The sequence below is a fragment of the Numenius arquata genome, chromosome 4 (assembly GCF_964106895.1).
Source record: "Numenius arquata chromosome 4, bNumArq3.hap1.1, whole genome shotgun sequence".
NCBI lineage: Eukaryota > Metazoa > Chordata > Aves > Charadriiformes > Scolopacidae > Numenius > Numenius arquata.
In genome coordinates this window covers 70535319-70550736 of record NC_133579.1, presented here as the reverse complement: position 1 = coordinate 70550736, position 15418 = coordinate 70535319, and the positions used below count along the sequence as shown (strand labels likewise).

Here is a 15418-nt window from a genome sequence, read left to right as displayed (position 1 = left end):
GCATACTGTAACACAGGTCACCATAAGGTATAGAGTTATTGCTTTGGTTTCACTCAGGATGCACAAAAATTTCCTTGCATTTGCTTTATTGACAGATCAGAAAACAAGTCGCATATTCGTCAGCTAAAGCAGTGACGACCTCTAGTGGTGACAACAGATGCGTGGAAGACAGATGGGTCTGAAGATGGGGGACTGCTGGAAAGAGTCCAGCGGAGAGCTACCAGGATGATCAAGGGAGTGGGGCACCTCTCTTATGGGGAAAGGCTGAGAGACATGGGTCTGTTCGGCCTGGGGAAGAGAAGACTGAGAGGGCATCTCATCAACGCTGATAAATATCTAAAGGGTGGGTGTCAAGAGGATGGGGCCACACTCTTTTCAGTGGTGCCCAGTGACAGGACAAGGGACAACAGGCACAAGCTGGAATACAGGAAATTCCATATGAACATAAGGAAAAAACTTCTTTACTTTGAGAATGGCAGAGCCCTGGAAGAGGCTGCCCAGAGAGGTGTCGGAATCTCCTTCTCTGGAGACATTCAAAACCCACCTGGGTTCCTGTCCAGCCTGCTCTGGGTGACCCTGCTTTGGCAGGGGGGGTTGGACTAGATGATCTCCAGAGGGCCCTTCCAACCCTCACCATTCTGTGATCATTTTAAATATGTGGAATAAGCAAGTTACAGTTTGTAGTGAATTTCAGTTTTAAACAACGGGACACAGGCAAACAAAAATGTATTGGCTAAAGTATAATGCAAAACTTTTATGATCACTTAAAAAACTTGGTAGGATTCTACACTTTTCCTTTCCACACTTTCCTTTCCAGGGAACTTAGGGGAGTCTTCTGTTAAGAGTTCTACAAAGGAAGAATCCTAGGATTTTACAGAGGTTTCTAAGTGATTGTTCTTAAAAGAACAATTAATTAAAAACCCCTGGAGAACAAGGATGATGGAATCCTGCTTGATGTGCAGTGTTTATGAGGAGATACTGTGCTGATGAGGTGAGACAACTAATATAAACTAAATATTGCCCTTGATTATTTTCACAGAATTATTTGTCCAACAGGTTTCAGTACCTTCAGATCACTTCTTAAATATTCTTCTATTCCTAAGTGAAACATTTAACTGCTAATTAACATTTTATTTCCAGAAAGAAATTAAGTCTTCAGCTAAGGCAGTGGCCTATTCTGGAATGCAGGCACCTTTAGCCTTTCAGGCTATTTACCTGAAGTGGATTTCCTTGAGGGGAGGGAATGAGGATGAGGACTGACAAAAGACCACATCCAGGTGACCTTCACAATTACTGTATAAATATAACTTCTATCATCTTGAAGTTTTCCAACCACACCAAGCCAGGAGTTCTTAAAAAAAAAAAAGCATTTTTTGTTTTGATAATTGAAATGTGTAAAGGGCACATACTGTGTTTGCAGTTATGAGTTTATAGCTTAATAGAACTAGTTCCTAAATTCTAAAACCAATTAAAACTTGTCGGCCTTTTTATAGCAACACAATCATTTAATAAAAAGTACAAAGCCCTGATATAGAATTAGAAAGCTGGTCCAGGAAAGTTTTAGAAACTTGTACTGTGCTAGTTTATCCGTTCTCATTAATTAAGGAAGATTTTATCACTGATATCAAGGAAAACACCTTTCCTTTTACTGGCATTAGAGAGCTGCTTTCAAGCTAATTGGTATTTCACAACTGTGACATTCAGAAAAAACTGAAGTGGAATACACTGAAACAGCACATAAGTGAACTGTTTAAGTAATAATGAAAATAAACAGTTCATTGCAACTGTGATATTTCTCTTTTAAAACAAGAACAAAAGTTATTATCAGTGAAGAACATGAATTTGCTGCCCGTATAATTTCAGATTATGTTTTCAACTTCTATTTATGTGCACATTCAGTTTATAATTTGAAGTTGCAGTACTAGTTCATGTCATCTGTGAGCATGTTCCTCTTCGAGCTTCCATTCTTCTCAGCCTTTCTTTGGGCTTTCATAGTTCTCCATCAGCAATGCATCTAATTCCCTCTGGACACATTGATGGTAGGTCTTCTTTTGATTCCGACAGGATCCCTCAGTCCAGCAGAGTCATATATGCTCATACAATAACTTTACAACCATTCCTTCTGGGGTTTTGGAGTCTTACTTCCCCTGCCCAGCAGTGCTGCAGTTCAAGGTTCCTGTTCTGAGCATTCTGGCTGTCGGGGCCACTGGAGTCGTCAGGCCTGTTCCGCTTCTCCGTTCAGCACTTCCCGACAACAAGCCTAAAGAGAGCCTGCAGGAGCACACCTCTTGGGCTCTGGGATAGGTGTGGATCTGGGGGTTTGGCACTGTACCGGCTGTCTCCATCACGGTCTCCAGGGTCAATGCCTCCCAGTCTACGCCCTGCCCAGAGGAACACAAGCCTCCCATAGGTCTTCCTCTTCAAAGACTCTGATCCCAGGCATAGCTTTGTACAGCACAGCTGTTTTACCTAATAGGTATTTGCCAGATACTCTTACTTTATGTGTTTCTAGCTCAAAGAATCTCTATAGATAAGGTAAAACTTGCCCAAGCCAAAGTGACTGAGTAAAGGGCTATTACAGGGGGGAAAATAAGGGCTGATTATTCTGTTTGTTACTGCAGAGGGCATAAAGGCAGAGAACAAGTGGGCAATAAACAGGAGAGCAAGCATTAATGTGCTACTAGGCTGAACATTATTGCTGGCGCAGTAGAGCTAGCATTAATGTGCTCATTATCACCTGTGAGGCAGCGTGATCTGCCAGGATCCACGTGGCAAAGAAAGACCCAGGAATGTGACTGTGATAGTAAATGTTTTATTCTCCAATGTTTTAATTCTAATCAAAGTCTGTGCCTTTGTTGACTTTGGATCTGCAGGAACCCTGAACACGGTAATAAATCTTAGGTTAAATATTTGGGATGCAGACCAACAGAACCTGCATTACAACCTTCTCTGAAGCTTTACCTTTCCTAAGGAATTCTTGGTTTTCTGTTCTAGGTTGGCCAAAGTCTGAAGTAAGAATTGCTGGGGGGGGGGGCGAGAAGAGGGGAATAATTACCCAAGAAAGAAAATTTCTTGTTGAAATAAAGGCTAATATCCTACTCTTAAAATTGAAACATTGTGGTCACTCCTTGTATTGGTTCATCCCAAAACTCACACTTGACTCTGTGAAGCCCACAGGTGCATATATATCCTTATATAACAGGATTGGGAGCTGAAGCTGTAATTTGAAAATTTGGTCACTTTTTTTGGAGCCAATGAGCAAGAAAACATGAGCTCACAGAGAGCTGCTACGGCACACTGGGATAAAATTGTCATTTTGTTGCTTGAGGAAATTACAGCAAGTAGAAATAAGGAAGAAAAATTAATTCTGTAGGAACCTTATATCCGCCCTTTTCAAGAGAACAAATGAAATCCTGGCTCCCATTCTAGCTTCTAGTTGGTGTTGACAGTAGAAGCTTTCAAAATAAACTGTGTTTCACAACACAGGTCCTACGGCTAGTCTGGTATGGCCAGACTTGTAACTACATGATCAGCACTACCAGCACAACTTCCTGCAGTGCTGGTTAAAGCTAAAGAAAACAAAGACTACCTACCTTTAATCCTATGATCAGGATCATACTTGTAGCTACAACCTCTGGGGAACAGAGGAGTAGTGTCTTTCACACAGCAAGGTAAGCCAATGCTTATAGGGAAAAGGGCGTGTGTTCAAAATTAGTGCCACACATATCAGCTTAATAAACCCCCCTCTATCACACATTCTGAGGATTAGCATATGCAGAAGGCTTTATCTGGCTGGTGAAGTGATCCTAGCCCACTCTTTTCTGGGCATACCATACCATACCCCTCTGCAATCTGGACTCTTGGCTCCCGCATAGATCTCTGGACACCAGGGATGACAGGTTTTCTTGGGGATATCACAATGGCCTGGCCTTCTGCCAGGAAGGCAGGTTTTCTTTTGGTGAGCTGAGAAAGTAGCCTTGAGAGCTGAAAGTGTGTGTATGAGAAGAGGTGAACCCTGCCCTTCCCTTATCATTCCAGATTCTAACCTGATTTGACTTTGGTCAGTTAGCTTTAAGTTGTTGGCCCTCAGCTAGCTCCTCAGAGATTCGATTAGATGACCTCCAAAAGTCCTTTCCAACTTTACTTCTTCTATGATTCGCTGTCTTATACAGTGCCAGCCAAACGTTCACTCATCCATAGCCCCACAGTTCACAGCCCAGTTACACAGATAGAGTCAAATTTGATTTCTTTTAATTGCATGTTGGGTCTAATACTGACGCTTTTAGGATTCAAGATGACTGCATCAATATTTCAGACCAGCAAGTAATTAAATGGTAAATGCACACAAATGAGAAGGCTCAGGTTTTGCAAATAACTATGTAGTAGCTCTAACAAGAGCGACTTTGGATGGTGTACTGGTTTCAGCTGGGATAGAGATAACTTTCTTACTAGCAGCTGCTGTGTTTTGGATTTAGGATGAGACTAATGTTGATAACATTAATATTTTAGTTGTTGCTAAGCAGTCAAGGACTTTTCAGCTTCTCATACTGGGCTGCCAACAAGAAGGCAGGGTGCACCCAGGACACACAGCCGGGACAACCGACCCCAATTGACCACAGGAATCCCATACCATATAACGTCATGCTCAACATATAAAGCTGGGGGAAGAACAAGGCGGGGGGGGATGTTCAGAGCGGTGGTGTTTGTCTTCCCAAGTAAAAGTTACGTGTAATGGAGCCCTGCTTTCCTGGAGATGGCTGAACACCGCCTGCTGATGGGAAGCAGTGAATGAATTCCTTGTTTTCCAGGCCAAGCAACTCACCTGTAATGGATGGAAGTACAGGTTCTATGTGGGACATCACCTAGCCAACCAATCAGAAGGACCTGTTTGGTGAGGCAGAAGTGATAGCACTCAGATCTATAACAGTATCAAATGAAACTCACGGAAAGCCTGCTCTTTTCCAGTCTTCATTTTCCATAACTGTTGATCATCATGGGGTGTAATATTGGTGTGGAAACTTGAACCTCAGATGTAGTCAAAATTTCAGAGTGAGTGAGGATACTGACTCTAGATAAGCAAATGGCCGTTGTTGACTGAACTTCATTTTATGTCTTGGTTTGAATATGAAGCTCAGTTTGTAAAAACTCTGAAACAAAATCCTCCTGTACAGCACAGTGTCTGGAGTGAAACCAGGGTTTCCAATCTTATCTGCTAAAACCATGACACACACAAATAGTGGTAGAAGACTATCTTCTGACATTAGCTACGATAGGTATGGCGAAATGATAACTGCAATAGCCAATATCTTGTGTCATGGCGGGAGGTGATATGAACTGATACCAGTAGATAAAGGTAAATCTTTTAAATATAGAGCTCCAGTGCTCCAAAAGTATGAGCAGAAACAGATGGAATTACCATGGAAAAATACATTCCAATTTATAAAACCAAAAAAAAAAAAAAGGCAAAACCAAAATGATGCAAAGCAGCAACTTTGCAACAGCTGCTGTGTGCCCCAACACCAAACCTTTTTGACTTTCTCATAGTGTGAATGTTATAGCTTCCCAAAGCCATTCTCTTCTGTTCAAGTTGAGAAGTGAGTCAGATCCAATGCCAAAATGCCACTGCATATTTCTGCTTATTTTTGTTGAAATAGCTAATAACTATCTTTGAGCTCTTCTCTACCTCAAGATCCACGAGGTACAAATCTTAGAGGTAGAAGGCTTTGGGATCCCTCTCAGAATGTGAGGAGGGCCTCAAGTAGATGTGAAGGGGAAAGAATATAAAAGCTTTTTGTGGTGTGTTCAGTCCACCAACACTGTTTTAAAAAAAATGAAAACGCAGCTGGGACTTGAATAGTTATAATCTCACTGTCTTTATCAGGGATTAGAGCTCATGTGGAGTATTATCTAAAAACCTCTTGGACTGTTCACTCTTTACCTTGCTTGGGTCTATTGTGCTGACCACAACTTTATATTTCTTTGTGTTTCTAAGCAATGGACAGCACAGAATTCTCTCATCCTCTGTGTGTCAGTTTTCCAAAAGCCTGTTATCTGTCTGTTTCAGTGTGATGTTACCTCTTGCCTCCTTAAACTAAGCAGCCAGTAAATCTGAGCTAGCAGAATCCTTACCAACAGATTTCAATTTTTCCAACAGAAGGGGCTGTTCATGGCTTCTGTATGCTTTGTGCACAAGGGGAGACACTCCCCCCACCATTGATTTAATGAACTGTTAAGCTGATTAGCTATTTTAGCTGATTCGCGCATACCACAAAACCAGTTCTATCTAATTTTGCCATTGCAGCATCTCATTTGCTAGCATATGGTTCAGTCACCTGTGCTATCTTTTTAAATCTCTTCAAATCCATACTTAGAAAATAGTATTAATTTTCCTTGGTTTCTGTGTAGAAAATCAAGTTGGCTGGCATTAGTGACTACAAAATCTTCAAAAAGTATTGCACAGTGAAACAAAACCCTGAAAGATAGAATCTTTGCGTCAAAAGAATGATATTATAATGAGATTCTGTGTATCATCATAGATGTAAAGTTCAAATTATAATGTTGTTATAATGATGACATTCCTGTATATCTTGACAAAATACAAGCTCTTCTGTTCTAAGGATGGAAATCTTGCCTTATAAAGTCAATGGGAATTCTGTCATGGACTGCAGCGGGGCTAGAACTATGTCATAGTTGTCAGAGAGAGACTCAGGAGATCTTCTATAACTTCTGTGGCTGCTTTTAATGATTTGCATTTTATGAATGACATGAATAATCAGCAGCACCCGATTTGTCTGCTTTAACTTTGATTTGGGAGCAGAAACAAAAAATTCTCAGAAGTCTTGTATTGAAAGTCTTCTCTAAATGTACTAAATAAATGATTCTCTAAATTAATTGCCAAAGCAGTGTGATTCCACCAAAGTGATACAATTTATTGCCAAACTTCTCATTATGATATACTATTAAAACGTTTCTATAAAGACACATTAGCAGAACAACTTGACTTGTTTAAAAATATATGCAGTAAGTTGACACCTTTTGGAAAGTACACACAAAAATCTCCAAACAGCAGCACTCCAAAGAGTGACAATTTAAGGCACGTGATTATTTTGCAACCTTCATTACATAAACCTCCGGCTAGACCATGTATTTGTAAAACGTAATTTCATATATTTCAATAACTAGCTTCACAGCTCGGAGAGACAGAATTCATCTGAATACAGGCAACGCTTCTTTTTTTTTTAACATTGCTAGGTCATAGTGCAGCATAATAAACATTATTAAAAAGAACCTTATCCATGGAGCAAAATCTATAGAAAAGACATTGAATATTTCTGTATTTCATCTTTTTACAACAAGGTAGGACATAGCTATTTGTTCAATAAATAGCGACTGTGGAATTCTCAACTTGCCTTTCTTTGACAGAGCATGTCACGTAAAAAAGTTAGAGACAAAGTTTTGAGCCAGGGAAACAAGAACTGCACTGGCCTCACCAGAGGTGAACTGATTTACCAGCTGATCATTTCAATTTAATTCACACCATAAAAAAGAAGCCGATACATACAGCCAGATCCTCAGCAGCTCTAAATCTGTATTGCTGTGATGGAGATTAGTGGTGCTTTGACTGATCAAAGTGTGCTGAAGAAGCAACCAGACACTTGCACTCACACGATATGTACTGAAATGTGAAAGTACATGGAAAGAGTACGGGGGTGTCTATGTGTGTGTGTGGAAGTGAGACAGATGATGGATTTTTTTATAACCTGTTTTTTGTATATACCCTGGTAGACATTGGGAGCAATTGCCTCAGAATAAAAAATAAGGAATTATAATCCACTATATTCTAGCTAAGAGTATGTTCTCAATATAGAAACTGGGGACATGAAGCTTTTTTTTTTCAACACGTTTCAAATCGAGAAAATACACCAAACAAAACCTTGCTTTAGAGGCAATTATACTAGAAAACATCTTCCAGAGGCATAAGAGCTTCAGAAATTATGCAAGCTATTCCAGGGAAAGATCTGTTCGCTATCAGAATTGTCCAATTTATCCTTCATCTGTTCAACTATGGTGACACAACAAATAGACAACGTATAAGGCCTTTGAAAGTAAATGGAGAGTTAAGCCCTTTGTATATAGTGTCTTTTCCATTTCGTTTGTTGTTAAAAATGGCATAATGTTCCTCTGTGTTTTGCAAAAACTCCTACAACCCACAGCCCTCTCAAGAAGCATGCAGGATCCTGCTGACTTTTCACAGAGACTGCTGTATTTGTAAACACTACGGTGTCTATTGATCCTCTCTTGTTTAGGATAAAAGCATACAAGAACATCAAAATCTTATATCCTGTGATTTTCAAAATTGCATACTCTTGTGTGTGCAACACTTATCTGATGAAAACTCCCACCTGATGATGATGATGATGATGATTTACAAATGTTTTCCTGAGGTAGCCTGTACACAAATAGATAAAGAATGCTCTAACAAGCATGCAGAAAACAGTCCAGGGTGCGGGTAGTTCTTCTGACCGCAGCACAGCAACGACCTCTGTACAACAGCAATGAAAAGAAATGAAAGCTTGATTTCCAAGCCAGCCCCTGACGAGCATCTTGCCAACTTTGGTGCTGGTACTTCAGCGTTGTGCTATGAGACTGGAGGTTGGATTTTGGCACATTGCACTTTACTTGCGCTAATATTTGGGGTCAGTCCTGGCTCTTTTATTCCAGTGACTAAAATACTTGTTGCAATTATAATATCTGAAACAGCATTAATATGCTCTACTTCATCAAAACAGTGTGTTTATATGGACTCAGTTCACACAAAATTGTATTTACATTATTGAATTATAAAATTAGCATCTCTACTGGTGACAGCCTTATGTCTCATGACCCTCGTTAACAAGACTAGCTCTGCATGATGAAGCTTCCCAATTAGGGACACTGATTGCAGATGATTGCAAACAGGCAGTTGCTTGTGGGTTGACATCAAAAGAACCAGTACTCTGGATCTAGTCTCTAAAGGCATATGTTATGCTTCTGTCTAGGTTTGTGTATGACACTTGCTATCATATCTCTGCAATTTGCACTAGCCTAACAGGCAGTTTTAGCAAAGAGGACGAAGATAGAAAAAAGATGTGGGCACAAATTTTCACACATTGCTCCACTCATTTTGGGTGTCTGGGTAAATCTCAAATTTGACGTCTGACACAGAATCACCTAGAACCCGTTCAAAATCTCTGTAGCTACAGTGAAACAACCACTAATTCCTATAGATAAAGTAAAATTTACGAAAAAAAGCCTCTGTCGAATCCAGTCTTAAGCAGTTCAGATACTTCCCTGAAGGTGATTTAGCTCATTTACAACTGGTTTACACTGATATCAAAAAGAAATAAGGTATGCATTAGGATCTCAGATGCTTCTAAGCACTCATTGATGTCACAGAACCTTTGCAACTTATACCACTGAAGATTTCAAGCCAAAATTTCAGGACTGGAATCATCCAAGCCAAAATACAGATAGGCCAGAGGACTCTATGCCAGCATGTAGCATTATACATCCACAAGAGGTCTCAGAGTTTTCACTTTTCAGTCTTTAGATGAACTGGCTTTTGCTGATGTCTCTGGCTGTCGTCAAGGTGATGTAGATCGGACTCATATGCAACAGGCATCTAGTGCAATCTTAACTACTACCATTTAACAGAAAACTGGGGACAAAAAAATAAAGGAAGCTCCTAACGCAAACAGGTATGTACATACACAGTAGCCAAACTACCTCAGTACTGTGAACCATCAACATCCTGAGTCATTGTGGCACTTGAACCATGTGGCAAAGCACAGGATAAGCATCTGAGAGACCATTGTCCTGATCAGCTATTCAAAGTGATGCATAAATTAACAAGATAATCTAACAGAGTATTTGGAAGGTGTCTTCCAAAGCAGCAGCAAAAATGACAAATATTTACGCTTCTGTCTGAGTGAGGCTATTTAAAATAGAGCAGCTTAATTAAGAATGAGAAAGGAGTTGCTTGTGACCACACAAACTAAAATTCTGAGCTAATTCTGGATGTTCTTTCATTCCAGTGCTACTGAGTAGAGGAAATGAAGGTGAAGGAAGGAAATGGCCTTCCTGGCACCCTTGATTAAATTTCAAGGTGCTAGGATTTTCCTCTCCCTGGAAAGTTTTCCACCAGAGTCAATATCTCACAATTACTCAGTGATACAAATATTCAAGAGCAGGAAAATAATTTTCTTTAGCTTGCACTTATAAAAGGCACTGATCCATTTCAATCAGAGTTGACTTAGCAGGCAAGAGGCTAACCATTGGCTTCTCCTACGTTCATTTCATACATCACAAATATTGAATTCCATTACTGAAGCAGCAAATGCAGCCTATTTCTTTAAATGTATTTGTGGCATAATGGCGTAATAAACCATTTCCATGTAAAAAAATCCAATAAGGATTTGCCATTTGAAAAGATTCTTCGTTTAGCCCTCCAAAAATAATGTTGAATTTTTGTAACAGTCTACACAAAAAAATAACAAGGAGGCATATTTCTCCTTTACTATGAACCCTTTCATCATGAATGAGAACTTAAAAATCTAAGTGCAGCAGAAAAGCTCCAGTGTTTCTGATATTATGGGACCCCATTCCCTTCCCATCTGAAACCATTTTAGAGCAGATCCCATGAACCAATAAGTTGCTCTCTATTTTTACACAAGCCCTTTGTTCAAGTTATTCTCTCTCATCTTCTCTTTTCAAGTAAGTCCTGGTTCACAACTGTGTTTCCTCTTGTTCCAAAGAATGTGGAGGGATGTGGCAAGATGCTGGAAGAGATGCTAGCTTCTGAAGCTTAGGGTGTTGCAGAGGTTTTGGCCGGTGAAAAGAACGTCGGCTTTGTACACGTCTGGCTGCAGCAGATCTGTAATTTCCTTGTACATCAAGCAACATTTTCTTCTCTTGGGGCTCCTTCATATAAGAGTCTTCCAGCCCTTCAAATATAAGTAGAGAATTCTCTTCTTGTGAATTCTCTGACTTGTAGCTAACTTCAGAACCATAACCTGAGTTTACTGTCTCTTTGTTATTCGTATCTGTATCTGCTTCCCAGAAGAGATCAGGTACATTTGGGTCACAAGAAGCTATATACTCAGAGACAGAAGAAAGAGATAAATTCCCTCTGTTTTCCAATGAAGAATAGTTTTGTGTCCAAGGCATTTGAAGACAAGATGGAAAGAAGTGCAGGGGAGTCACTGAAACACTTTGGTTTTGGTTTAGTTGGTCATCTGAAGAGGAGTATTCTGTCATTTCAACATCATGGTCCATATCACCTAGAGAGCACAATTAAATAGAAACATTTGTAATATATACTTTCTATACTAGTATGCTGGCTACTGGGCTTTGCTTTTGGCTATTTTTATGAAAGCCTTATGAAAGTGAGTGGTTTAAGATGGCTTTTTTTGCTAGGGAACTGTACCCTTTCCTAATGTCTGTCTTGGACAACCTAAAATGAGTTTATTAAACTTCTTATCCTTGCTGAGTATCAGGCAAAACTTAGTTCAGTGTTTGTGATGAACCAACTGCCTGTTTCATATATTTAGGAGACGGAGCCATCATCTGGTCATTAAGGTATATCTTTACCTTGAAACATGTAGGCCTGATGCTCAGCAAGGAAATCTTTCCGAAGCTTTTGAAAGAAACTGTACTCTTTCAATCAAATAGCACAGGGTATCACCAGGGAGTCAATTTCTTATTGACTGGGGTCTATGGTCAGTTTTCTGCATACTTTAGACTGTGTAGAGAAACTTCACATTTCCACCCTTGGTTTCCAGTTTACATGGGTTTTTAAAACCTTTTAATTGAAATTTCAGTATCATACTCCTATTAGGAGAATTTTGTTAAGGAGATCATTCAGAAAAATACTTCAGAGAGTAATCAAGTTCTAAGCTTATTAGCTTGGGAAATCTAGCTTCCCAAAACACTTCCTAAGAAACACAGCAGTCAAAACCCAGTGATTTTGATATATCGAAGATACTTGCACAAGAATTTATACAAACCGTTTCCTAATAATAAAGACAATTATAAATAAGGCAGTAGAATGGAGGAAAAGAACAAGGGTTAGCAAGAAAATATTCAGCAAGTTATATATTTTATCACTATGTTCTTAGTGGAAAAAAAAGTGAAGAGAATTTTAATGTGGATAAGTGTCAAGGAGAAGTTTTCCTTTTGGAATGTTGCTCGTTATTCAAATTTTTGATCAGGATATTGCAATTTAATTCATAGTTCTTTAATTAATCTGGTATTCCTTTTAAAGCATCATTTAAAAAATAATCAAAGCTGCATTAATAAAGAACTGAGTACTAGAACCAATCGCAGACCTACAGGACACTCCTGTGAAGAGTGATGCGCTTCCTGTAACTACACGTGAACCAGCACATCTTCTGCAGAGACAGAAGCCAGAACAGAAGAAAAACAGAACTTCCTGTTCTATTTCTTTTCAAAAGGTAATGAAGTTCTTCTCAAATCAAAATTACCAACCTTCACTCTTATCCTGAGGTCTTTGTCTGAACAAAGTTTCATCAGCTAACTACAGAAGTACTTTCAGCTTACCACATGCCTTTATTTGGTGATGCACAGAGGGCATGAGATCATACAATTGTGATCACAGATTCCACAAAAACAAATGCACGATGAAACTGATTATTGCATTTCATTGCATAATCCCCACAGTGCCCTATGTTCTATTCAATTATGATGGCTGAACTGTGATCTGACCCACCTCATTTACAGCACTGATTGTGTTGATTATGGAACTGAAGGCTGCTTTTTATGGTGTGGAAAATTTCCACAAAGTGAGAATTAAAAGCCAACTAGTATAACTCATTTAAACCCAGAGTCAGTTTGATTTTTTGCCTCTAAGACATTAGAAGCAACAAGTTATTTACTGCATCAGAAATCTAAGCGCTTTTCTGGTTTCAAAATAAGGTATGCATTAAGGTAAACTCACAGTTTGAGGATAAAGCTCTAGCCCAAACTGGAATTCTGCATTTCCACAGTCTGGCTGTTGTGTAAGTATCGCTACCTGTGCAAGGGAACTCTGATGCATTCTTGGAAACATGCTAAATTTTTAAACTCTTTCTTATGTAATTTAATGATGACATCAGCAGCGTCATTCAGTACTTGTAGCACTGGGACCACTTTCCCTTCCTGGGCACTAGATAAATAACCTGGACAAATATTCAGAGCTGACTCAAGGCTTCTTAGCAGTGGAGTAAAAAATTATATTTTAATCATGCTAAGAATGAGAGACAGCCCAGATAGTTGCTGGTCTAGCCCTGCTGCTCTTATTGTATGTCCGAATGCAATCGAGCCAAATTGGTTAAATGACTCATCTGACCTTTTATGGGCAAACCATATCCTTTGACATCAGCCACTGGATTGTCTTTCTGGGGGTTCAGACTACTTTGCTTAGATCTGCAGACAGTGGTGACAATGTCACGCGAAAAGACCTATCACTGTTTAAGGGGGTTGAATCAGAATTACCTGACTCCTGTTAGGGAATTTGGGCACAAGTTTTATCACCTAGAACTGACTAACTAAGAAGCCTGGAGCCTCTTGAAAATGGGTGCACAATATTCTGGTATTTGGAATACTATTTTCTTGGCATTTAAAGTATTCAAGCCAAAACAAAGAGCAGGACCATTATCTGCTGTAAAAATAGCAAGTCATTGGACCCCAAATAGTTGGACAACTCTTCTGCAAAAGGAAGACAGAAAGATGTTTTGTTATTCAAGCTGGAGAAAAATAGAAGATGTTTAGTTGTACGAAGAAGTCAGGAAGAAAAGAGATGCTCTGGGAGAAGAAAAATCAGAAAAGTAAGTTTACTTGTCAGTAGTCAGGGTTGATAGGAAGGCTGATTAAAAATAAAGGTAATAATATTCTTTAAAATATTACATATGTGTTGATTCTGGGAGAAAAGATCTGGGTCGGTCCTCTGGGCCATCTGCTAGCAGAAAGGAATCTATTGATTTGTTGCTGAGCCGGAATGGAGTGAGCCGTCTGAAGTTGTTTGGAGAATATGGGATCTGCACTCGGGCCCTTTGTGATGGTACCACAGTATCTTCACTAGACAACCATGGCGAGAACTTCATGTAGATGCTTTGATCATCATCGGTTGAAAATACCGGGTTATCAATTCCTAAAAAAAGTTCACGAGTGACAAATACAATTAATCAAAATAATTTCCTGGTAATACAGCAAGATGCTTTGTAAAAGGAGAATGGCTATAGTGGGAAAAAATAGGCCGATACGCTGGTATAGGTGTGACTAGGCCGATACCCAGACCATTATACACACATGGGTTGCTCTTTATACTTTGGCTATTGCTAGTCATTTTGGATTTCTATTAAAGAGAAAAATTGGTTATTATATCCAATATGCAGTTATGTTTGGGATATCTGGAGACAAAAAAATAAAATCAATAAAAGAAGAAATCAGTCAGCAAATTTTAGGCAAAATAAAGCACAATACAAAATAGCTGCAGAAAATTCAAGTCAAACCCATAAAAAAGAAAAAAATTATGGAAAAAAATGCAAAAGCATAAACTGCACAACTCCATAAAGGGAAGGAACTAAGGCAGGCCACAAAACAGTCAACAGTAAGTTACAGGAGCCTTTTAACATAGATACCTAGTTTGTAGTGTTTAAACAGAAAAAGAAATTTTAAAGATGAGTCTAGGTCTCATCTTGCCACCTGCTTGTTTCTGGATCAATTTCTGGATGTCATTATACATTCTCAAACATGGAATTGGTCATGGAACAGCGAACCAGCATGTCTGCCAAAAGAAAAACGCAAGTGCTTTTCTGGACTGTATGCAGCATGTTACATATGAAGCATGCAGTGGCATGCTGAAAATTCAAACACAAAATTGCTAAAGAGAAATACTTTAGAACTTTATAAATCATATCATGTAATATATAGTGACACACTTTCCGTCTGATATTTTGGAGCCTTTCAGGGCTGGAAATTAAATCCAATGAATGCTCCAGGAATGCTGCAAATGTGCCCTTTTCAGTGACTTTTATGAGCCTGTAAAGAACTGAGAGTTGTGAATTTAAGAGAAATCTGGCCTGCAAGAAGAAGCATGAAATTTATCACAACAAAGTACTTCAAATGCAAGTAGAAAATAGTTCCAAAGGACTAGTATTGACCAGTGTTGTGAGGTAGAACAATTCTAAAATAACATTTGCTGTTGCTAGAAATAATTAGTGGGTTTAGGTCTGGTTTAGGAAGTCATGCTCACAACTTCTATCAGTAGCAAATTTGATGCTCTCCATGCCTCCGGATAGCCAAAACATTTTATCTGTTAACAATAATATTAAGCAAATATATTTTCTAATAGAACACATCAAATCAAAACAAAAAAAAAAAA

The 15418-nt window shown here is 39.1% G+C and overlaps 1 protein-coding gene across 1 annotated transcript in view; it reads right to left on the bottom strand.

Moving 5' to 3' along the window:
- Positions 1-13937: 13937 nt before the first annotated feature.
- The window catches only part of SLC9A3 (solute carrier family 9 member A3), a 54554-nt gene continuing 53073 nt past the window's right edge, over positions 13938-15418 (bottom strand). The window contains exon 16 of the mRNA XM_074146314.1: positions 13938-14185. Within this exon, the coding sequence (XP_074002415.1) occupies positions 13938-14185 (248 nt within the window). The remainder of the gene's footprint in view (positions 14186-15418) is intronic.